We start from the raw sequence: 26,319 nt of genomic DNA on the forward strand, positions 1-26,319 counted from the left end.
CAATGCCAGGATTCATTGGGCTCACATTGTGAAAGAGTGGTTCAGGGAGCATGAGACATCTTGTTCACACATGGATTGGCCACCACAGAGTCCAGACCTTAACCCCATTGAGAATCTTTGGGATGTGCTGGAGAAGGCTTTGCGCAGTGGTCAGACTCTCCCATCATCAATACAAGATCTTGGTGAAAGATTAATGCAACACTGGATGGAAATAAATCTTGTGACACTGCAGAAGCTTATTGAAACAATGCCACAGCGAATGCGGGCTGTAATCAAAGCTAAAGGCGGTCCAACAAAATATTAGAGTGTGACCATTTTTTGGCCAGGCAGTGTATTATTAGTGATAGTTTTAACAAATATGTAAAAAAAAAACTTTTTTTAAAAATAAAAGTTACATTCTGCAGCTTTAATGCTGAACAAGTTTGTTATGGTAAAAAATGAAGTTTGAAGACTTTGCAATATTGTTTATTTAAAGTCAGGTTTACGTTTAAAAGCGTGAAAGAAAATTTGTCCTCACTTTTTCCCCTACATGTCCTCATGCTGTTCTCCTATTCAGGACCTTTAACTGTGGAAACCTCACTGCATGGATTTTGGCGCGAGACATATCTCAGTAAAGTTCAGCTCGCTTAATTTGGTTTAACAGAAAAATCATTAGGAGCTCTAAGCTTTACTAAGTTTAACCAGAGGAAAAACATGACACTTCCAAACATTTACAAGACATTTATGGTGCCTATTTTTGTATTACTAAGATCTGAAATTATTGTTTTTTTTTAAATTCAATTCTAATATAACCACCTGTTCTTAAGCAGACATGCTCTGAAACATGGCAAGGTACACTAGCAAACATCTCTGAACACACTTAGTCAGGAAGCTGTAAGATTTCTCAAAGTTAAGGAAATAAAACAGGTGACCCGTGTGTGTGTTCAGTCTTAAAAGGTCACAACTTTGCAGCACAGCAGCACAAACACTTTTGAGCCCACTTGAAATGCTAAATATTTCTTCTAGATGCTTTGTTTCAAGTGTTGGGTTTAAAAGAGTTGCCATAACGACTGCTTCTGGAGTTATGTCTCCATTTATTTTGTCTCGCTCCACTTCCCAGAAGATCCCATGTTGGAGGAGTTTAGTGTGAGACAGATCTTCTCCACCATTTTCAGCTTTTGGAGCAAGATTCCAAATCCTCTCATGGAGGACTTCAGAGGCTTTGGGACACAATGACATAACTGTCCCCTTCACACCTGTCCACCATCATCTAGACCTGTCCCACTCCCTGACCAGTTGACGGACCTCGCTGCTCTGAGGACGCTGGCTTCCTTTCTGTACGTCTTCACCTGTGTGCAGCCAGCCGTACTTCCTCGTGCCTTGCCAGCCTCCTTCTCCTCCCGTCCAGCTCTACTCCCATTTTTGCTCTCACTCTTGTGATTGGTTGGTTTCTCACGGTCTCCTCCTCTCTCACACTGAAGCGGTGCTTCGGTTGCAGCACTGGAAAACGGGTATCCATGTTTGTTCCTTTTCTATTACCCGGATTAAAATACGAACAAACCAAACTTCAGGCAGGTTTCTGTTCCAGCAACCTGAAACAATAACACACATAACATGCAAGGTAGGAAATCTGAAATTAATTTTAAAGCAAAATAAAACACCTCATAAGTCATTACAAAAGAACAATATTGTGTTATTTGCTGTAATGAACAGTAATGACAGGATTAGATGCTTCTCACATTCTAGTACTGGGACAGTCCAGTCACTCCATGTTGGTAGGCCCGTTCGCCCTGGTATGTGGAGTCCTGGGACAGAGCCACATCAAACTGGGACTTGAATTCATCTCCTAGGTAACTGTCCTGGAATGGGACAAGTACATCAAGTGGTCAGTTTTTTAAATGTTCAATTCTGGAAGGAATTAACCATGTGTACATCAAAACTCCTGGAAACAGGAAGATGAACAAACCTCAGTTTGTTTCATGTACAGTGGAACCTTAAAATATCATTTTAATTCATTCAAACAGGCAGCTTGTGTCTTGTGAGGAAAAAAAAGTTTCTCCGGATAAAATAATGAAAATTAAAATTGTTCCGTCCAACCCTCAACCACACCTTTGCCAAAACATCCACAGCACTAAAAAGAAATCACATTTTTAGTATAATACTGTTGTCCATCTTTTGCAGCAGCATAAGTACTTTTCGTTTAATTGGTGAATGACTTCCCTTCATGTTCCATGTACATATTCTTAGCATTTATAATCCAGAGTCATTATGCAATGCCACCCAAATAATGATTACGTACAAGGACTGCAATGTGCTGAGCTGAACAGGAACCAACCAAAACCAACAGATTAGAACCAAACTAAAACAGAAAAATGCACATTCCAGGCACGCATTCCCCCTAAACACACTCCCTGATGAAGACACACACAGGTAAACAAACCCAAAAGAGAAAGTCCATCACATATCCATCGTTGCCGCGCACCACTAAAAATCACAAGAAAGTACAGCTGAGCAGATCAGATTGAAATGAGTCATAATCATAATTACTCACATCACTTGTCCTTATGTGTGAAGAGGAGAACAAAAAGAATCAGAACATGCTTAGAGATCAGACCCCTGACACCGTCCGGTCCAGAGCCTTTGCCTCCATGATCTTCCGCTGGCGTCATTTCAGCCTAAACTGTCCATAAACTCCATTGCTTTATCCGGCGAAATAAAAATTTTTGCTTCCCCATTGCGCACAATCCTTAACCTGGCCGGGTAAAGAAGGGAGCACTGAATGCCTGCCTCCCACAACCTTCGCTTTACCGCATGCCTTTCCGCCTGCGCATGGTGTCTGCCGAGAAATCCTGGAAGAACATGATCTTAGAGTTCTGATGCACCAGGGCTGGTGCGAGCAGCTTCGAGAACCTGCTGTTGATCTCGGTAGTTATAAAATCTGATCAGCACCGGTCTTGGTCTCTGTAGGCCCGGGCTGTGGAGCCAGTCTGCGGTGCGTCTTCTCGAGCTTGATCCAGCCGCTCTTGGTCTCAACTTGTAGAAATTCGGGCAGCCATTTTTCAAAGAATTTTAGGGCTCTATCAGCCTCTATGCCCTCTTTTAAACCGAGCACTTGAATGTTCTTTCTCCTGCCTCTATTTTCAATGTCATCAATTCGTTGTGCCATCGTGAGGCCCTCTTTCTCCAACTTTTTTATGCGGGCCGTAGCCTGGTCCAGGCCGTCCTCCTGAGATGCAATCCTGTCCTCCGCATCTGTAGTGCGTCGGACCAGCTCCCTTATGCTTAAGAGCCAGGCCACGGAGATATCAGTCAGAATGTCTACTTTCTGGGAGATAACTGATGAAATGTTCCCAGTGATTTCCCCAATAATTTGGCGAAGAGCTAGATCGTGTGGGGTGGCCCCACCAGCCGCTGGCAGCTTAGCAGCTAGCTCCATGTTAGCCATGTTACCTGTGCCAGCCAGTTGAGACTCTACTTTGCAGGTCTTGTTAATTTTCTTTAGGATTTTGGGCGGCATTGTGCTAGAGTGAGTCGGAAGAGCATTTATCAGCGTTGTATTACCACATTTAGTTGGAAAGTCATAGTAAGAGGGTGGTATTCTGCTCAAATATAGAATATATGGTGCGTAGTCAACGAAGTCGACCGCTTGCTACGCCGCCATCTCGAACCCTCTTATTTTTAATTCTCAACAATTTTGGATTCTTGCATATTGTGTTTTGTTGACATAGGACACCCATTTGGACCACAAGATAGTGAACTTGTTCAGTTGAAAATGAATTCAAAATGTTAATCTTTCCATCTGATAGATTTCATTCACACACTCTTTCCATTCTTCTATAGTGGGAGGCTCAGGGAGGAGCCAGTGTCTGGTGACAATGTTTTTACAGGCTGCAATTAGTATTTGAAACAGATATTTTGCATTGTCAGGTAGGGATTCTGTGTCACCTAGAATAAAGATAGCGAGTTTAAAAGGTATTCTTATATTCAAGATATTTTCAATATTTTTGTGTATTTCTATCCAATAATGTCTTACAGTCCCAGAATATATGCCAGTGGTTGGGTTCTGTGGTTCCACATTGCCTCCAGCATTTAGGTTGCCCATTGGTACAAGAAATTTTCTGTTTCTGTGTTATAAAAAATCTAAGCAATCATTTCCAGTTAAATTCTCTCCATAAGTACAAATTGGTGTATCTCCAAACTGTCACGCAGTAACTGTTCCATTCTTCTGTGATTTCCATCTTACTCTCCTTTTCCCATTTTGTTTTCACATATAAAGTTGAATGTGTTTTTTTTTTACTCATAAGGCCCGTGTATAACCGTGATATAATACCTTTTTTGGATTTTGCCTTTTCTGCCATATTTCTTTAAGCACTGGTTCCTGCTCATCTGTATGCCTAATAATTTCCCGATTAAGATAATGAGATACTTGTAGGTATCTATAAAAATCCTGTTATAACTTGTTTTAAGTTTTTGAAAGTCTTTTATTTGTTCTTTATCAACAAATAAAGAGAAATGTGTTGTTGCCGAGTGTTCAATAAGGAATGGACAACTAAATACTTTTTCACTGAAGTCTGTTCAAAAGCTGTATGCCTTATCTGTCAAGAAACAGTTGCTGTTTTTAAAGAAAACAACATCAGCCATTTCTGATGCATGCTAATTATGCTAACAACCAGTCAACACAAGGACAGTCGTCTACCATGCAGAGGTTTGCAGTTAGTTTGCCGGCTCAGCAAAACACCTTTATCTGACAAACTGCCATCCAAGAATCAAGTACAAAAGCAAGTTATTTGCTGGCATCCAAATCAGCCAAGACCAGCAAGCCTTTCTCCAAAGGGGAGTTTCAGGACATAAGATACCTGGCATTACACCACGGATCTTGAAGACCTGCTCCATCCAGCTAGCCCCTGTACTGGCACACATGTACAACCTGAGCTTGAGGCTGGAGAGAGTCCCGCTGTGGTGGAAGACATCACATGTGGTTCCTGTTCCCAAGAAGCCAAGGCCAGCCGACCCAGAGGACTACAGACCAGTTGCTCTCACATCTCATGTGATGAAGGTCATGGAGAGACTGGTCCTGGCCCAGCAGAGGCCTCGGGTGAGGACGTTTCTAGACCCCCTGCAATTTGCCTACCAGCCCCACTTAGGAGTTGACGATGCCGTCATCTTCCTGCTGCAACGAGCACTGTTGCACCTGGATGGTGGAGGAGACACTGTGAGAATCACATTCTTTGATTTCGCCAGTGCCTTCAACACCATCCAGCCTCTGCTGCTGGGTGAGAAGCTGCGGAGGATGGGTGTCAACGACTCAGTGATCTCCTGGGTGACTGACTACTTGACAGGCAGGCCACAGTTTGTCCGTCTGGGCAGTGTCCTGTCTGATGTGGTGCTCAGTGACGTAGGAGCTCCACAGGGAACTGTGCTTTCTCCCTTTCGCTTCACCTTGTACACCACTGACTTCCAGTACAACTCTGAGTCATGTCACCTACAGAAGTTTTCTGATGACTCAGCGGTTGTCGGGTGTATAGGGGATGGAGGGGAGGGGGAGTACAGGACACTGGTGGACAGCTTTGTGGAGTGGTCTGACCAGAATCACCTGAGGCTCAACATTAGTAAGACCAGAGAGATGGTGATTGACTTCAGAAGGAAGAAGATACCTTCACGGCCACTAAAGGTCAAAGAGGAAGTGGTGGAGGAGGTGGAGGATTACAAATACCTGGGAGTTGTAATCGGCAACAGACTGGACTGGGCATCTAACACTGACGCTGTGTGCAAGAAGGGGATGAGCAGACTCTATTTTTTAAGGAAGCTGAGATCCTTCAATGTGTGCAGCAAGATGTTGGAGACCTTTTATCACAGTGTTGTTGCCGGTGCCATCTTCTTTGCTGCTGTGTGTTGGGGAAGCAGCATCAGAGCCAGCGACTCTAATAGACTGGACAAAATCATCAGGAAAGCTGGCTCTGTACTGGGACTAAGGCTGGAGTCCCTGGAAACTGTGGTGGAGAGGAGGACACTGAAGAAGGTTCTGTCTATTATGGACAATAAACAGCACCCTCTCCACCACATAGTGGACAGACAGCGGAGCACCTTCTCACATAGGCTGCTCCAGCTCCACTGTCGTAGGGACAGATACAGGAAATCCTTCCTGCCACATGCCATCTCACTGTACAATAAAAGCTAAATCATTGTTCTGCACTAATCAGTCCAATTTTGCACAACTGCACTGTGGCACACTTGCTGTACATATATTTACATATACATACTGTATCTGCATTTTTTGAATCTTTGCAAGGACTGCTCTAAGCTGCTTTTTATATTGACAGCATGTTATTTTTTATTTTATCTTGTCTACAATTGCTACTCAGTGGTGGTTGTTGTGTGTCTTGTCTCTATGCTGCTATAACTGCGAAATAATTTCCCTGCTGGGATGAATAAAGTAATTCTATTCTATTCTATTCTATTCCTGCTGTCTCCACCAGGCACTCTTTTAGAAAGCAAGAACATACTTGAAAAAATGAGTTTATCGCGCCGTGCTGAGCTAATTGATGAAGATTTAGCTAACAAGCTAAACAAAAAAGTGCAGTCATTTACATTATATTCCTTGGCACTAGACGAAAGTAGTGACATAAAGGACACTGCTCAGCTTTTAATTTTTATCAGAGGGATCACCGACAGTTGTAAGATAACAGAGGAGTCTTTGGCCATAGAATCTCTAAGGAGGAAAACACGGAGAGAGAGGACTTGCTTGACAGCGTGTTGCAGGTCATCGAGAGGCACAAGCTACCTTGGAGTACTCTCGCCAATGTTACCACAGATGGTTCACCAAATCTGACAGGCAAAAACATCCGGTTGCTCAGAAGAATCCAGATGAGGGTGAAAGAGGGCAACCTTGAGCAAGAGGTAATTTTCTTACACTGCATAATTCACCAGGAAGCTCTGTGTAAATCCATATTACATCTTGACCACGTAGGTAAACCAGTTGTAAGTCATTAACTTTATTTGAGGGAGGGGACTTCACCATCGTCAATTTATTAAGTTTCTTGAAGAAAGTGACCCTGATCATCAGGACTACCACTCCAAAGTCCACTGGTTAAGTTTTGGGGGAAGGATGTTAACAATTTTGGGAGCTAAAACAGGAGATTCTTTCATTTTTGGAGCTACTTGAGAAAGCTGATGATTTTCCTGAGCTAAGTGACACAGACTGGTTTTGTGATTTAGCTTTTGCTGTGGACATACTGACACATATGAACGAGCTGAATGCAAGGGAAAGGCTAGTTTGTGCATGAAATGTACACAAATGTCACAACCTTCGAAGACAAGCTAGTCCTATTCTGAAAGCAAATGTCAAGCAAGTTATTCACTCATTTTCCCACACTGGCTACACTGAAAGAGGCCCCTCGACTCGCGGGGCCTCTTTCAAACCACTGATAAAAAAGAACAATCTGGACAAATCACTACTGCAGACTTACAGGTCGATCTCCAACCTCCCATTCATCAGCAAAGTTATTGAAAAAGCTGTTTGAACAGTTAAATAACTTCCTAACTATATCCAACTGCTTTGACTCCTTCCAGTCTGGTTTCCAGTCTCACCACAGCACAGAGACCGCCCTCGTGAAAGTGTTCAATGACATCCATATAAACACAAACTGTGGGAGAACCACAGTGCTGGTTTTGTTGGACTTCAGTGCAGCTTTTGACACTGTTGACCATGACATATTACTGAATCGACTGGAGAGTTGGGAAGGACTCTCTGGCCTAGTGCTCAACTGTTTCGAGTCTTACATAAAGAACAAGGATTTCTTTGTTTCAATTGGAAACTTCTCATCAAAGAGGTCAGAAGTCACATGTGGGGTACCCCAAGGTTCAATCCTATGAGCCCTCTTATCCAATATTTAACACTAAAATTGAAAAAGTCTTGAGACCGCAGGCTGTAGGTTCTGTTGTTTAAAGTTAACAAAGATGAAATATAAGAATAGACTTGTAAATAAAACATATCAATGGCCAAGCCGGCAGACATCCATTTTATCTTAGCATAAAAGAAACGTGTACAGTGAACCCTCGTTTTTCGCGGGGATTACGTTCCAAAAAGAACCCGCGATAGGCGAAATCCGCGAAGTAGTAACCTTTATTTTTTGGGGCCTGCCATGCAAAGCAATGGCAGGAACCTATTACTATTGTCGGAGAAAGTGTTTCTTTAATCTTCTTTATTTTTCTTCCGTAACCGTTAATGCGGCTCATACCGCTGGGTGCACACCTACAAATGAGGTATCAAAACGTGCAGAAAATTCACGCCATTCCAGCTATTACTTTTGGTGGGATTTGGGCTTAACGTGGCGACATAATTCGCAAAAAACTACGAAAAAAACCCCATTATAAGTCAATGGGAAAAATCCTAGAAATACCCTATTTTTGAGGATTTTCTGTGTCGTCACGAATTCACGGAGAAATGCCATTCAAATTTCATTTTGTAGATACGTCTGTGATCTCTTCGAAAGTGAAGACGGCTCGTCGATACCAGTTACGGTTTGTCCACAATTTGCCTCTAAGCAACCCAAAGTTTCTCATTTTTCCTAAAGTTAGAGTGCGTCTCAGGCTGCTTAGAGTGAGAGATGAAGACAACTTTTTCAGCCCAAATCATTTTTGAAATTGCCATCACGCCCACAAATATCGCACGATTAGTATCAAAATCGGTCCTGACATTGATACGCCTGTCTGCTCCGGTAAAATGTTTTCGAAATTTATCTAGACCGTACGGTTTTCTGTCACGGTGCTTCAGAGCAAAGTCATGCGACAGGATTTTCTGAGGCTGTCTGAGGCTCTCTCCCATGTATTTGAATAGAATTTCAGATCTGGGCACAACATTTCTTTCTCTCATCGCTGTAAATGCTCTGAGTGAGGTACAGATATGAATCTCGGGACTGTCGCAGAAGACACATTGAACTGTCATACGCTCGAAACGCTTTTCGAATATGTATTACGGTTCCCGCACAGGAAGGATTTGTTTCCAATGCTTTTTTTCAGTAAAACGTGTTGGCTCAAACACACAATTGTGTGTTTGAGCATGTATGACTCACAGCTCACACCTGCTGAGACCATTATTTACCATGGCAACGGAACTCAAGAGGCTATTGGCTGGTGGTCAGGACTACAAATACGCATCACTGTAGTTCTATCTATAGTGGAATACTCAGTTGAAACAGAGGTTGACTGAACTGGCCTTTAGAACTAATTGCTGCTATGGGCTGTATATAACTGATTTAACTCAGTAACTGTTACACATGGGATTAGTTTGGAACTTTAAAATTAAGCATATTGAAAATTTCACAATAAAAGCCCTGAATATTTTTACATGACGTAATTGCTCTTTTTGGCTTTATTTGACTTTTTCATCCAAAGCACTGTTACACGTGGTATTAGTTCAGAACTTTAAAATTAAGCATACTGAAAATTTCTAAATAAAAGCCTTGAATATTTTTACATCAGGTAATTGCTCTTTTTGGCTTTATTTGACTTTTTCATCCAAAGCACTGTTACACATGTGATTAGTTCGGAACTTTAAAATGGAGCATAATAATAATTTCAAAATAAAAGCCTTGAATATTTTTACATCATGTTATTGCTCTTTTTGGCTTTATTTGACTTTTTCATCCAAAGCACTGTTACACATGGTATTAGTTTGGCCCTTTGAAATGAAGCATACTGACAATTTCAAAATAAAAGCCTTGAATATTTTTACATCATGTCATTGCTCTTTTTGGCTTTATTTGACTTTTTCATCCAAAGCACTGTTACACATGGTATTAGTTTGGCCCTTTGAAATGAAGCATACTGACAATTTCAAAATAAAAGCCTTGAATATTTTTACATCATGTTATTGCTCTTTTTGGCTTTATTTGACATTTTCATCCAAAGCACTGTTACACATGGTATTAGTTTGGCCCTTTGAAATAAAGCATACTGACAATTTCAAAATAAAAGCCTTGAATATTTTTACATCATGTTATTGCTCTTTTTGGCTTTATTTGACTTTTTCATCCAAAGCACTCTTACACATGGTATTAGTTTGGCCCTTTGAAATGAAGCATACTGAAAATTTCAAAATAAAAGCCTTGAATATTTTTACATGACGTAATTGCTCTTTTTGGCTTTATTTGACTTTTTCATCCAAAGCACTCTTACACGTGGTATTAGTTCAGAACTTTAAAATGAAGCATACTGAAAATTTCAAAATAAAAGCCTTGAATATTTTTACATCAGCTACTTGTGTTTTGAGCATTATATAACTATTTTAACCCAAGGACTATTACGCATGGGATTAGTTTGGCCCTTTGAAATGAAGTTTAACAAAACTTCCAAAATAAAAGCCTTGACAACATTTTAAATCGTACCGAATGGTGCACGTCCGCCTCGCTTAACGTTCTTGCGGTTCTCCGCTTGCCACTGATTACGTTGCGGCGTTCTTTTAGCGTCGACACCAATTTGTGGCGCGACGACGCCGGGCCCGAACCCCACGGGCGCGCCTCGGCAGGCCCCGGCTAAATTTCTTCTGAAATTTTGTTTTTTTACAATTATTATACAATAAAATACTCCATAATACATTTAAACCAAAGAACAAAACCTTTTTACAGGCACAAACATTTGTTTAACAAATAGAAAGTACTGTATAAACTTTTTCTTTTTTACAAATAATTACTGTACTGTAAAATAATTATTTTAATATGAACTGAAGGCGGATTCCAGTGCCCAAATTGCGGAGATCAGCGCCGCCCCACCGCGACCTGAGTTATTGGATTAGAACGGGAGAAAATAAAAAAACAAAACAAAGTACAGTAGGACAAATAGTGAGTCACGTGTATTTCACTGCTCTTCTGACTGAGCCGCTGCTTCCTGACTCTCTGTAGCGGGGTTTTTTCTTCTAAAGCCCGCGGTGCAGGTGTGTTTTTTTCGAGAGAAGAACATAGTTATCGGTAGTTGTTGTCGCTCTTTTTTCTTCTGGGCAAAAAGATTCTTATAAACCGACATGCCACCATCGATTATGTTAAATATGGCAAGCTGTTTTACGTACATGTACATATTAAACCGCAACGTTGTTGACACACAGGTAGAGAAGAAGCGGAGAGACTGTTGAGCCAATCAGAATGCAGAACACAATGCAGGATGCAAATTCGCGAAGCAGCAAGACCGTGAAAGGTGAACCGCGAAATAGCGAGAGTTCACTGTAAACCACACTAAAGGTGACACAACATGTCTAAAGGAAGAGCAATTACCCAATTAGGAATGGAGAAGGGACAACATGTTCCACAGTGGGATAGAGGGGATTGGTGAACATACCTGTGAGAGTTCAGGCTGGGAGAGCACGGGCTGGCTCATCTGGGAGGGCTGACTCATGCTGATGTAGCCTTGTGTGAGGGGCCCCTGGGAGAACGGCTGGGAGCCCTGGTCCTGGCTAGCCTGGCTGCCAGTCATGTGACCTCCGTCTATTCCCACATCTCCACGGTTTCTTTGACGAGCACCTCGAGTTCCACTGCCGCATGTGTTGGCTGATTTATTCTTCATGCTTCCACCACGACCTCAACATAAGAATCAGGTAAAGTGATTTGATCTAAACGATGTAGTTGGTCCATCACTGACAGGAACGCTCCTCTCACCTGCAGAGGGGCCGTTTAGCTGTCCTAAATAACCAGGTGGAGGGATAGGAGGCATCATAAGGTTGAAGGGAATAGGAAGGTTCAAGGACGACATTGGACCGGGTCCGGAACCGATCATACCGATCTGATCATGAGTCTGGAAATACATGTTGGAAGGTCGGCCTGTAGAGGGAAACAGTGTGTTTATCCTTCTTCTGTGAATGACTTCACAGTATTCATGTGTTTTTAGTGCTGGACAATGTGACAGAAAAACTTATCACGATATAAGCAATTCATGTCAGTCAATATCGATAACTGACGATATCGATAATTATCGATTCATTTTTTGTTTAAACTGTTTGAAATACTGTCAAACAGGAGGCTTGACTTACTGTGTTTTATCCAGTTTTCACTCCATGTTTTTTTAAGCCCGGTGGCAAAATCTGAAACTGCTGCTGTGCAACTTATTCAATAGGTTGTTCATAGGTAACCAATGAGTGAGTTAGTTGATGTCACCAAAATTGCTTAGCTGAGAGGTTGAGCATCTAAAGCCTTTCTTCTGCTTACATCACCCAGAATGCTGTGCAGCTCTGGATCGGAGTTCAGTGAATATTCTATATATTAAATATTCTATCAGATATATTGTCTGTTGATAATGATCATGTGTCGATTGCGATGTATATTGTTGCTGATTTATTGTCCAGCCTTTGTGTTTCACACAGACAGTTATTCCTGTCTCAATGAGACCAACTGACTGAATAGGTGGAGGCATTAACAATAACCTGGATCTGTTACTATCTGACAACCAGACCAGTTTGTGAGACTGAAGGACTGTGTGTCCAGCCAGGAGCACCACGGGGCACTGTACTCTCTCCATTCCTTTTCACTTTCTACACTTCAGATTTCCAGCACAAGTCTGACTTCTGTCATCTACAGAAATACTGAATTGACTCTGCAGTTGTTGGGTGATTCAGAGCTGGACAAGAAGCTGAGTACAGAGACCTGGTGGAACGCTTTGTGTCATGGAGGAAACAATCATCTCATCTTCAATGTAAACAAAACAAAGGAGTTAATTGCAGATTTCAGGAGAGATGGGGTCAGAGGTCAAACATTATTTCCATCATGGGAGAAGAAGTGGTGGAGGGATATAAATACGTCGGTGTTTATCTGGACAACAGACTGGACTGGAGAAGCAACAGTGAAGCTTATATAAGAGCAGACTGAACATTTTGAGGAAGACAAGATCCTTCAAGGTTTGCAACAAGATACTGAAGGTCAATAAGTCTGAGCATCATTTCTTTTGCCATTTTCTGTTGGATCAGCAGCTTCAGAATCAGGGACCTACAAAGGCTCAACAACCTAATAAAGAAGGCTGGTTCTGCTCTGGTTCTGTTCTGGGGACAACTTTGAAAAATCTGGAGATAATGATGCAAAGAAATATTCTTCATAAGATCAAGAAAATTATGAACAACCCTGACCATCCTCTTCATGAGACTGTTTTAGGGAAACAGAGTGTCTTCAGTCTGAGGTTTCTTCAAATTTGCTATAATACAAACCGCTACAGGGGATCTTTCCTGCCAACAGCCATCACCATCTACAACAACTCTTTCAAGAATTTGAATTAATATGCGTTATAACATTTCTTTTCCCTTTTGGATCAATAAAGTATTTTTGAATTTTTTAACTGAATTTGAAAAACATGGCTATCTGCATACTTCATTACAAAGATTTGAAACGTGTCTAGAAGAAATAAAATCTTGTTTCACCAAAGGATACATGTTCTGATGAAATGAGTCACAAGTTGTAGCATGGATATGTGGAATATCTTGGCTATCTCCTGACTTCAAACCGAAATGTTGCCAGATGAAGACAGACTCAAAGTTTTGCACTCAGTTTATTCCTGTTCAGCCTTGGATACATCTAAGCTCCTCATGAAATTAAAAACAGAAGCCTGCAGCAGGTGATCTAAGGTACATCATCTTTCGATTAAAAACATGCAAGATCAGGCTTTCTGGTAGAACATGTTCTGAAAGGGAATTTCTAATCATCAAAATCTTTAATATGTAAATAAAATTCTATATCTGCCACCCTAGAGTCTAGACAATTAATATCCAAGTATTAACAACTTTTGAACATTCCATTGACATTGAAGGTGTGTGTTCTGAGGGAAGACGTTCTCACCGTTGCTGCTGCGGTCATAAACAGAGCCAGGAATCAGAGCCTCCCTGGCATCATACATGGCTGTGCTCATGAAGCGGCCACCCTGAGAACAAACAACATGTCTACCGGCTTCTAAGTCTCACATTTGCACCCAGTTATAAAAGCCCTATGGAGTGAGGAAGCCTGAATGCCCTGAACACACATTTAACTCACCGGGTTAATGGCGTTGACCAGCTTCCGTGGCTTGTTGAACTGCATGAGGCTCTCTCTCAGGTTGTTTAACGGGCCTTCTACCAGAACCTTCTGCTCCTTGTAGTAGTTGAGCAGGTGGTTCCACAGAGGCTGCTTGGACAGGGCCTTCGGATTCCCCACAATGATCACTCCATATCTGTAGCACAATGGAGGAAATAGTAATAAACAGCATGTTAGCTACACCACATGCTGTGTGTAGCTAACACACAGAATGTGTGTACAGGACACACATTCAGGACAGGATGATGACATGAAGCTACTAGTATTATTGTGAAGAAGGTCAAAGTTCAAGTGTTCAGTGTGAAGTGGTGGTGCTGTACCGGGCCCTGGTGAGCGCCACGTTGAGACGTCTGGGGTCATTGAGGAAGCCAATGCCCTGGTGCTCATTGGCTCTCACACAGGAAAGGATGATGAAATCTTTCTCTCTGCCTTGGAAAGCATCCACACTGGCAATTTCCACTTCCTGTTATGAAACAGCAGTTTACCAACTCAGCTGACTGAATGACATTTCTTCTGGTTCAGGGAGTGAACAGTGGTAATTCAAACTGGGTTGTTTTTGTAGGTACCTATGAATGAATAAACAAACGAGCAAAGGAAGTGAAAATGTTAGTGCAAATGCTTTTATTCAACACATCATTTTCTTGTTCCCATGCTTATCCAGTCCTGAAAAATGCCAAAAGCGAATTCCAGGATTCTGAAGTGAAAACCCAACTGAACTGACCTGGTAGAGCTTGGTATGAAGGGAGCCACTGAACTGCATGTACTGGACCAGGTAGGACCGCTGTCCTTCATAGGGAGTGATGATGCCTATTTGGTCGGGTTTAGCCCCAGCTTTCAGTAACCTTGTGGTTATTTTCTCCACATTGGCAGCCTCAGTTCTGCAAAGGTATCACAGACATCTTAAAATAAGATGCATTATTAAAATTTCATTATTTCACCCATTATTTTTATCTATAAATCAAGTAATTAATAAATAAAAATTAATCACATTTTAATCAAAAACCATACATCGACAAAAACATTTATCATTCAAGAACCCCTTTTGCTGCTAAATTACTGAATGAGCTCAGAAACAAGTAAAAATGTTTTTAATGTGTTTAAGTTAATCAATCATATTTTCATTGAAAACCCTGTATTGACAGAATAAACACTTTCAATTCAAAAAATGTTTTTGCTGCTAAAATTTTTGAATAAATAGACATGAGCTCAACAACAAAGATGCTTAACAATAATTTTTTCAGCATCTAATCAGATTGTTTATTGAACCAGAAATTAACCACAGTGAGATTAAGAGAAGTGAGTTTGTCTTCCATCGCTGTTGGTGACTGTCGCTCGTGCGTCAGTTATGGGTGTACCAGGACTTTTTTTATGTAAAAAAAAAAAAGATTAATTGCATTAAAATCTATGCAAAAAATGCACTGAAATCCAACCCCTATGATACATAAATATCTGTTGAAACCTTACTAGTATGTCTATCATCTTCATACATATGTTGTCCAACAAAAACAGCAAGATGAATCTGTAAAGCTTTTTAACAAAGTGAAACCAAATCCAAACCTGTTCAGATAGGATGTTCCAGAGCTCGCTATCTCCTCTTGGCCTTGGGTGACATAGAAGAACATGGGCTTGTCTGGCTGTGGCCACTGGAAATCAAAGCCTTTTTTCACCCGATCAGCTGTAGATGGAGCAAAGAAGAACAGGAACACACCCCACATCTTTCATCGACTTCTCTCTATACATACAGGTCAGATTAGCCTTGAATTAAGAGACTGTTCAGCACAAAGTAAGTCCTAAATAATTAATTTCCTCATCCAGATCACTTTAGTTTTCTAATGCTCCTTGTATATGAATGCAAATTCAAAGTTTCTGCATTAGACATGGGTCACAAGAAATTTATAGTTAAACCTACAACAATGTGTCCACTCCAAGACCTTTCAGCTTGACAAGGAGAACATTAATTGACAGTCAGTCAAACTGACAGTTTGATTGACTGTCAGTTATAACAAACTACCATGAATTTACCAGCAGTAACTCCATTCTGCAAGGAGCCCTCATAGAAGATGTTGGAGGGGAAGGCGCTGAGGGCCGGGTGCATGCGGTACTGGACTTGCAGACGGATGGGCCTGATGCCCAGAACCACAAGGCGCTCAAAGAGAGACTGGGACAGGCCTGCTTTTGCTGCCTTCTTACACATCACCACAGGCCCCAGCTGGCAGTGATCCCCCACCAGAATCAGCTACAGAAAGAGAACACAATGAAGATGAAGAAGGTTCAAACAAGTAAGTTCAGTTGTGGATCTCAAAACAGCAGGAATAAAACAGCAGTAATACTCCTGCTGTCATTTCTGTTGGTTTCTTCACTGTTACCTGTTTGGTCCCAAGGACAACCGGCACCATGCACTCTGGTTCTGTGGCCTGAGTGCTTTCATCAATCAAGATCGATCGGAACTGCATTTTAGCCAGACGGGGATCTCCTGCTCCAACACATGTGCAGCAGATCACATCGGCATTCTGGGTGGAGGAGAAACCCAGAAAAACCCAGATTTCATTTGGATAAGCTTTGCTGCATCAGCTCCTTACTCTCATCAGGTTATTCAGTGTCACACTCAGCCAGTCATACCATGAGCAGCTCCCGCTCAGCAGTGCGTCTCAGAGCTCTGTAGCGCTTCTCGTCAGAGGACGACAGCTCTCCAGTCTCATCCTTCAGCTGCTGGAGTTTCTGCAGCTCCGGCATGCTGCCCACATCAACCAGAGAGAAACTACATCCATGAGGTTCTGTTCTCAATGTGAACCGGAGCTGGAATTACTTGCATCACTATGTGACTCTTATTAAAACAATGTTTTTTTTACTTTGTTTTTTTTTTATTTGTGAAAAACATTGAGCTCCTCTGCCTTCTCCGTATGAACCTGCTGCCTTCTGAACAAATACACAGCTCCGTCAGAAACACCCAATCAGAGCCAGGAGGAGGGTCTTAGCACTGTCAATCAACTCATGTACTGACTCACCCCCTCCATCTTTCTCACTGTTACATTACAACTTCTTCCTCATTGCAGTTTGCTATGAATGCTAGGCAAGTAAGCATAGCCATATGAGTTACAAGTTACAGTGTACGCAGAGCATCCAGCCCTTCATATGGAAAAGGCAGGTCATACCTTCTCTGTGTGAACCTCCGAGCTAGATGTTCTCGATTCATGAATTTATAATTAAGTTCATGCGTTGCTATTGGTTTACATCTTTTGACTGCATTACCTAAATCCAAAAGGTTGCACATTTTAAAAAATCAATTTAATCCATAGCAAAATAATCAGCTGATCTGAGTATTTATCATAATATTTGGGCCAGCAATGAATTTCTACAATCTCTGTTGCTGATTGTCGCTGCAAACATCAGTTGAGAGTTGGCCACGTCCCGCCCACATAGCAAGGAACAGAGTGTATAATGGAAAAGCTTTCTACCTGGGGTAGAACCGAACCGCACAATAACAGGTTAGTGAGCAACGTGCCAGTGGAAAAGCACCTTTAGAGATATTTTTAACAAATATGTAATAAAAATTTAAAAAAGTATTTTTGTAAAAGTTGAAAGTGAAACTGTAGCAAATTGTTGATTTGCCACTTTGTACATCGAAAGTTACCCCCAGATAAAAGGTAAATTTATTTATATCTCCTAATTTTGCTGGTCAAAACACAAATACCAGATTGCTTACAAACATCCACTGATTAATCAGTCAGCCAGAGATCAAAATTAGCTTATCAGATTTTCATTGGCTATGCCTGGTAAACGTATTCCACCCTCAGAATTCACAATGATGTTCTCTTTGAACTTTACCAAAAACATCTGATAAAATGTGCAGACCAATGCGTGGAAAGCATAAATGGTGGGAATTTTAGAATTTCTCCATTTTCAACTCAATTTAAAACTATTACCTCAATAAATCTCAAAGCCACATTTTTACTCTTGTACATTTCAATACAGTAGCAAAATAAAAAAAATTAAAAGACAGAACAGGCAGGGCAGATGGTAGAGAAAATAATATGTAGGGAAAAGCCTGATCTCTAATCACTTAACATGAAAACAGTGACTACACACACCGTCCCTTGAGGGTTACCTTTCCATGTTCCGGATCTGGTTGTGCAGAGCCAGGAAGGACACCGGAGAATCTATGGCTTCCCTGCTTTTGGCACAAAGTCTCACTACCTTCAGCCCCGTCTGGTGAATCTTCTCAGTCAGCTGATCAACAGCAATGTTACTGGGAGCACACACCAGCACTGGTCTGGAAGAACAACACATGGGCAACATGAAAACTGTCTTAGTTAGTCCTCAGAAATACAGCTTATGGCCAAAGAGATCAGTCATTTTCAACATCAGAGAAAATAAAAAGCCTAGTCCCAGTAAGGACTGGGGTATGTAAACTTTTGATCAGTCATTTTGGAAGTTTCTATTGTCATTATCATTTTAAAAAGATTAAAACAGTTCCATCCATCCATCCATCTTCTTCTGCTTATCCGGGGTCAGGTCGCGGGGGTAGCAGCTTCAGAAGGGAGGCCCAGACTTCCCTCTCCCCGGCCACTTCTTCTAGCTCTTCCGGCGGAAACCCGAGGCGTTCCCAGGCCAGCCGAGAGACATAGTCCCTCCAGCGTGTCCTGGGTCTTCCCCGGGGCCTCCTCCTGGTGGGACGTGCCCGGAACACCTCACCAGGGAGGCGTCCAGGGGTTAAAACAGTTGTTTGGCAAATTTATTTAACCACCACAAATAATGAGTGAAGAGATTTTTTTTATTTATATTTTTTGGAAAATGATCACAAAAAAAATGATCAAGGATTCTGATAGGGTATGAAAACTTATGAGCACAACTGTATCTTGCCAATGATTTTTTTTCTTCATTTAGAATCAAATTAATGTGAGTCTTGAAGGATACACCAGTTTAAAACACCCGGTCGAAAATAGAGGAAGAAACTGGTTTTCTGTAAGTCCAGTAATTAAACTGTTGTAGTTCCTTACCCGGTTCCCTGCCTAGCCAGATGGTACACTATGGTGGCTGAGGTGACCGTCTTCCCTGTGCCGGGGGGGCCCTGGATCAGACTGAGGGGCCGTTGCAACACTGTCTTCACAGCATAGACCTGCGTCACAACAAAGCATGTTCATTAAACCCAGTTAGTAAAAGTACCAGGCAGCAAACAGTAATGATCATTATGCTGTTAGTATTGTATCTCTCAAGGTCACCTGAGAGTGGTTGAGGTCAGGCAGGCCTTGAACAGTGAAGCGTTTAGGCAGCTGGCACTTAATGAGCACGTCCTCCACCTCGTGTCCCAGCAACTTGTGATAGATGTAGCCAGAAACTGAAGTCTCATCCACAGCAAATGTTTTCAGGGCGCTCTGCATCCTTCAGAATAAAAGCACGAAAAGGCAGCTACTACACTGCTTCTCTTCATCACAACAGGTGCAGACAAGGTTGTGTGCCTGTGGCTAAGTACCTGTCAAAGGAGGTGGACTTCCACACAAAGTCCACCTGGAAGTTATGAGGGATCTCCACCGGAGCTCCGGCACTACTCCGAAGCTCAATGGCAATCTCATCGCCATAGTCTTGGGTTAAATGTTAAGGAAACACCACGACTCCTCCACGTCTCCCAGACTTGAACTAACATATACAAAAACAAAATCCCACTAAAATATACTGAAGTCTGTGGATGTGAATACCTTTTATAGAATTGTAGCCGTGTAAAGTGGTTTCTGGCTAAAACATAATAATTTTAATTCATTGACTGGATAATTTATTAATTAGACTTTATAGCATTTCTATTTGTTATTTAGAAATGTTGGAAGGATGCTCTAAAGATAACGTGATATAATTTGTTCATATTGTTATAGTGTGTAAACATACAATACAAAAATAACCAGTATGACGTGAGTGAGATTATTATGGCTAACAGTCCAGCTTAGTTTAAGTAGTTTGCCAGAGCTGCCACTAGATGGTGCTATGCCTCCTTGTTTCACCCATTGCCTGTTCTGCCCATCAGAACAACACTTGTGAACAACTGTGTGCCTGTTGACAGTCAGAAGGATACTGTCAGGAACTTTGATGACATGTCCAATGCCTTTCCATGGAGGGGCCAGGTCTCCTTTATATCTGAGGCAGATTTCATCACCCTGCATCAGTCGCATATCTCAAAAAAAAACAGAAGATAGATGTTAGAAATTAGCCAAGAGAGACGTTCAGAGCATAATTCCTGCTGCAAGATGAACAAATATTAGGGTTGTACCAATTGCAGTTTCTGGCCAATCCCCGTTCTTTAAAAAAAACCTGACCTGCCGATTCTGATTTTGGCCAATATTGATTTTTTTGTCTGAAAACTTGCAAAATACAGCAACAGAGTTGCTAAGTTAGCAACAGTGAGGGGTGACTATTGTTAACCACAGAGGTTCAGATGTGACCTGGTGGCCGATCTGTCTGTCAGTTTCTCACTGCTGAGCAAAAGGGGACAGAAAATCAGACTAAGTGGCTGACTTTCAGTCCTTTGTGGAGAGAGAGAAGATCGGTGGATAAGATCGGCTTCACATTAATCAATCTCCCAAAATTGAGCAAATTGGGATGGATTTATCGGTGCTTTCCCAACAAATGTGTGTATGAAGATGGTAAAAACTTAAGATAGTTACCAGAGTCAGTCTTGGGAAGGGTGAAATAAGCAATCCTTTTTTTATTCAGGCCCAGGTCCCATCTAATCGTTATATTTTCTTGAGTCTGAAGAGGTAAAAATAATAATAATAATAAACTGATCACAATTATCTAATTTTTCTGCCTGTATGACAAGCATACATCAAACACTTTATGAATAATTGCCAGTCAACCTGTGACTCTTTCAGTTTCTTATCATAGTCAGCCTCCAGCTTTACAAGAGGACCAAAGATATTCTGGTACTGATAGGCGTCCTCGTAACGCAGGAGGACATGCTGTGGCTCCTCGTCCACTCCGGGCTTCTCCAGGTCCTCCAGAGTAGCAGTGGGATTTTCCTGTCAGGAAAAACAAAGACTAAGTCCAGCATGACAAGGGTCAAATAAAAAGCCACATAAACCAGTTCCATGGTTGTACTAACTCTAGATAGCTTCCCACTGAGCACATCAAGAGTAAAGAAGCCTTAGGAACTAAGGCACAGATAAATCTGATAAACTGGCCCAGATTTCCTCAACTTTGAGAGATTGGTGATTGGCCAATACTGATCTTATCCACCGATCTTATTTACCTCCACAAAGCTCTGAAAATCAGCCACTGTCCCCTTTTGCTCTGCACTGAGAGAGGACTGACTGACAGACTTGCCCAGTAGGTCAAGTCTGCAACTGTGCAATTACCAATCATCACCCCACTGTTGCCAACTTAGCTTCTTAATATTTACCATTATTTCAGAAAAAATATTGGCCAAAATTGGAATTGGTAGTCAGATTTTTTACAGATCAGTGATGAGCCAGAAAACTGCACCATTGTTATTGCCTGGTCTTTGCCTTCTTGTGCAACTAAAAAATTTTTTGCTTTCAGCACAGTCTGAGCTCTGTATCATCGATTCTCTACCGGGCCAATCAACGAACAGAAGAAAAAGTTGTGAACAATGACATCTGCGCTGTTTTGGAATTGTAGCCTGCCTGTAGTTTTAGCAATGGCAGCGGAGGAAGTGAAGGAAGCCATGTTGGCAACACTTCCAAATGTTGAATTAACATTAACATATTGGCTCTTCTCTCTTTGCATTGGAGGATGGTTGTTTACATCACAGGCAATTTCCGGTAAGCTTCATAGCATTGAACTGGCGCATTACATATGTCACAGGCAAGCGTTAGCAATTGGGTAAAATTTAAAACCTCAACACAGTCCACGTCTCCAGGAAGCGATCATTTCTCAACAGCTGAGAGCCCAGACCGTCTGGACAAAGCAAAGCGTACTAGGTACAGCCTATGTTTGTGTCACACTATGACCGCTGGCAGGCAACTGAAAACAACAGCATCAGAGGATTTTATCAGAAGCCTCTGAAAAAAACATTTTAAGGGACTAAGAGAAAAAGGAAACAATAAAAAAAACAGACAAATGGAAGAATGTAAATGAGAAAAAAAGAAAAATAGGAAAAATTAGAAAAAGAAATAAAATGGCCTCAGCAGATACTGTATACATGCACAAATTAACCTGACCATGCATGGAGTTCAAATGCAATACAATCCATACAGCTGTCTAGACAAATCAGATTCCATGCAAAGAAGAGTTATTGTAAATAAATGAGTGTGGGACAGAAAGGCTAACATTACCTTCCACAGCTCCTCCAGCTTATTGATCTGCTGGGCGGTGATCTGCCGGGCCCGGAGCTGCTCCTGTTCTGAAGGGATTTTAACCAGCCAAGACAGGAAGCAGCGGTCCTGGATGAGTGGCTGCCACTGGGAGCTGTCCCAGTTAATGTCCTTCAGGCTACTCTGACTAGCACACGGTTGTCTGGGATTCATTTGGACAGAAATAAGTATTCTTTTAAAGCGAGCCTATGATCAGGAATATGTGAGAGCAGTGTGAGCGGGGCACCTGCACAGCAACACCACCACTGAGTCGGCCTTGGCTGGGATGAAGCCCAGCAAGAAAACGTTGCGGCAGCCACAGTTGTAGCACTCCAACACCGTCTCTCCCAGAGGGCCATCTTTGTGCAGGGTCACCTCCTTGGACTTGGCCCTCACCAGGTGGTTCACGATATGGCTGCAAAGGCAAGCCAATGAAAATTATCGCAGAGTACAGGAAGTGACATCACTCCTGTACTTACAGCGCACTCAACATGCCTCTAGAGTGCAAGTCGTTTTTTAGTTGTGTGCAGTTCCAAACACTTTGGCAGGAAAAGCAGCAAGATACAGCGACAAAATGTAAGGAACCAAAAAGTAATGCAGGTGAATATTTTGTGTTCCTAATGTAGCATTCTATACAAAATGATTCTGTTATTGGTGCAGCACTGATAAGAATGACTCTCCAGTGCCTTGTTTCTTACGCTTTTACACAATTTGTCATGTTACAACTAAAAACTAACAGGTATTATTCAGGATATTAACAGATAGACCAATACTAAAGTAGTGCATACTAAAGTGAAAAAGTATCATTTTCAAATATAGTAACAAATAAAAATCTTTGGAGTTTTCTGCACTTGTATTCAGCCTCCATGAATTAATTCCCTCTAACTACTGTTAACTGTCATCACGGCTGCTAGACTTTTGGAATATGTTTCTACCAGCTTTGCACATCAAGAAATCAAGATTTTATTTTTTGTCAATTCTTCTTCACAAAATAGTTCAAGTTTAGTCAAATTTCATGTGCAATGGCTGTGAAAAATAATGTTCTCCTTGAACTTACTGTAGGTCTCTTTAACTAGGCCATTTCAACACTTAAGTATGCAATGATCTAAGCCTAGCTGTGTCTGGATGTGTACAGGTGAAGATCCACCCCAGTCTCCAGTCTTCTTCAGCCTCTAACAGGTTTACTTCCAGGATTGTCCTGATTTAGCTCTGTCCGTCTTCTATTGTCTCTGGTCAGCTTCCCAGTCCTGGCTCAAGAAACATTTCCCCCCAGCATTATGCTGCCACCACCACCAGAATAATAATAATAATGTTTATTGTTATTAATACTGCTATTATTGTTATTTATAGAAGTTGAAATTTGCTTTTGATTCTGCATGGTGGGTAAAAACCATAAAGCACTTTGTGAAACATTACTGTGTTTGGGAAAAATGATTCCCTGTGTCACCTTCCAGAGGTGAGCTTAACAAACTCCCCCAAGTAATTACAAATTGAAATTCAAAAATAGTTTAAAAAGGGAAATTAAATCTTGTTTTTGTTTTTTGTTGGAAAACCAAAAACCAACTCTCCCAGAATCCTTTGCTCTGTGTTGACGATCTTATTGGTCATACTGATGATTCATCAGCGTGTGTGCAATGTTTTCTGGGTGATGTGCAATGTTCCATCCTCCACACATATCATTTAACCTCCAGGCTAAAAAATTTAATTTGATTAATACTTCTTTATTATCATGAGTTACTTTGCTTTGGTCTGTCACCTAAAAAACAATAAAGGTTGTAGCTGTAACAAGTTAAAGGTTATGTGAATACCTTTGCAAGAAACTGTACCAGTATTCATTTCAATCAAATTTAGAATTACATCAAGTTTTTAAATGCATTTTAGCAATGAAACAACCAAAAAGCTCAATTTAATGAACAAATGCTTTCTTTGTTGTGCATGTGACTGATACCTGCCGGATGTATTTCCACGGCCGTTACAGAACCATTTCTTGCTGGTGTTGCAGTAGACCACACAGGCTGGATCATGAATTCCACAGTAACTACAGAAATGCCAGGAAGAAAAAACAGAAAACTACACTGAGGTGACATATGAAACCTCAGTAAACAAAAGACAGAAATGCATGACCAGGCTGTCAAAGTTGGTCACTACATTCTACACTCTGAATGTCATGGATTTTATATTAATATTTTGAAATAAGTACTCAGGTGTTTTCAGAGACATTTGTTTTTTACAAAGACCCATCTACAGATGTACAAGGCTAATAAAGCTTATAAAGCTTAAAAACATCACTTGTTTCATAATCCCATTTGACTCTAGCAGTTCATGGTTATTATTGGTCTGTGATTTGTTAGTAAGTGGGCTCATTGATTAAGTTCTGCCTAGAAACTCAGGCTGAACCTGAGGGTGAAACAACAACTGGACGAGGCACATGCAACACTCAGGTCTTTTACCAGCAGGCATGCAATGGGAGGTCCTTGCTGTAGTAAGCATCCTCTTCATCTTCTTCAAAGTTTAATTCTGCAAGGAGCTGGCTGGCTTTCCCCACAGGGTCATCTCCATTCTGCAGCACAACATCCGAACCGTTGACCTGAGGAGACAGATGGCTGGATCATAAAAAAACCCATATACAACACTAAATCCACTCACTGGAAACCTCTGTTTTAGAAAGCCTGGACACAGTTAACTGGATGTGATGATCAATCAGCTGTCATCAGTTATATTATATTACAGGGACGCCGCTCTGACTGTGTACTGTACGATTAAATAACTGTTGACAGCCTTGAGATACAGCTTGTGTCGGTGTTCAGTAAACTGACTGCGTTCGTCTCCTTTTATTATTGAGCCATTGGAAATGAGCAGTGACTGCTTGCACAGAGCAATAATTAGCACTCTTGCTCTTAGGCAAATAAAGCTCGAACTCTAACATGCTAACTGTAAAGGCAGAGCAGCTAACCTCCTAGGCAACCAACGGCATTAGAGCAACACATCAGGCATCTTCCAGGCTGTTAGCCACCATCAGCTAACTTGTATTGTGTCAACACAGCAGGAGACGCATTTTCTAAACAAATGGTGAAAAAAATTTAAAGAATTTCACAAACCTGGTTATCCAACTGGCCGTGGGTCTGGCCCTGCGTTTGCGTCTGGCTGGGCAAGGTAAAATCGGTGAAGTCGTACTCGGAGCCCTGGGTGTCCGCTCCCAGCAGCTCCGACTCCTCGGAGTCCAGGAACGTCAGGGTCTGCGAGCTCGGCCCGTACGCCTCCACGCTCATGTTTCCTGCTTCTTCTCGATGGTATTCCTACCGTTTCGACAGTATTCCATAAAGCATCGGCATCCCAGAGTCGTCCCAACCACAGACACAAGATAATGAACGCAGAGGGTGGCTAAGGAGATGGAGTCTCGCTGTGGACAAGTGGATAGTGTTCCGTTTCCTGTGGTTCATCACTAACACTCGACTCCTAAACAGGCACGTGCAGACGGGAGGGCGAGGGGGGCTTGAGCTCCTGCCCTTTTTATCCTTTTTATCCTTGATGCCCCTAGTGCCCTTTTTGAGTTTGTTTTTTTCCAAAGAATTTATTTATTTATTTTAATCTGTTTTATTTTCAAGCTAAATATAATAATTTAGTAAAAATAAACTAGTCTGGCTGCCCTCAGTGTACTTTGCTGTATTGTAAAAAATACAGCAAAGGCTAACAGTGTACAGTCTCCTTGCTTCTTTCGTTTTTAGCAGATATTTGATACCCTATAGCAGGCATGTCAAACATACGGCCCGCGGGCCGGACCCGGCCCGTTGGATGATTTAATCCGGCCCGGCATAAATTTCTGAGTATGTCAAAAAAAAAGCGAGTCTCTAGCTCATTTCTATCAAAAATTGTGATTTTTTAAAAATAAATACAAACCAAATGCTCCCTCCGGCCGCTAGAGGGCAGTAAATGTGTAAAAGCGCTCACGTCCAGCATGCGGCACTGATACGAGTTAGTAACAGGATGTAAGCATTCGCAATGTGATG

General features: G+C 41.6%; 1 protein-coding gene across 2 annotated transcripts; it reads right to left on the minus strand.

Moving 5' to 3' along the window:
- Positions 1-337: 337 nt before the first annotated feature.
- Positions 338-25,787, minus strand: LOC102235710 (regulator of nonsense transcripts 1-like). Of its 2 annotated transcripts, none has more exons than XM_023335866.1 (24): positions 25,411-25,787; positions 24,763-24,899; positions 24,261-24,350; positions 22,560-22,727; positions 22,295-22,475; positions 20,858-21,019; positions 20,666-20,750; positions 20,077-20,175; positions 19,486-19,594; positions 19,235-19,394; positions 19,013-19,131; positions 18,121-18,285; positions 16,635-16,749; positions 16,382-16,525; positions 16,038-16,251; positions 15,573-15,690; positions 14,737-14,893; positions 14,336-14,478; positions 13,977-14,151; positions 13,785-13,866; positions 11,625-11,786; positions 11,308-11,546; positions 1,719-1,838; positions 338-1,571 (listed from the first exon to the last, which is right to left on the minus strand). In XM_023335866.1, exons 1-23 carry the CDS (start codon positions 25,579-25,581, stop codon positions 1,722-1,724), a joined length of 3,312 nt encoding a protein of 1,103 aa, XP_023191634.1. In that variant the 5' UTR covers positions 25,582-25,787; the 3' UTR covers positions 338-1,571; positions 1,719-1,721. The 2 variants fall into 2 exon arrangements, with proteins under 2 accessions (XP_023191634.1, XP_023191633.1); XM_023335865.1 differs by having other exon boundaries at positions 16,635-16,773.
- Positions 25,788-26,319: the final 532 nt, after the last annotated feature.

The sequence above is a fragment of the Xiphophorus maculatus genome, chromosome 6 (assembly GCF_002775205.1).
Source record: "Xiphophorus maculatus strain JP 163 A chromosome 6, X_maculatus-5.0-male, whole genome shotgun sequence".
NCBI classification, from domain to species: Eukaryota; Metazoa; Chordata; class Actinopteri; order Cyprinodontiformes; family Poeciliidae; genus Xiphophorus; species Xiphophorus maculatus.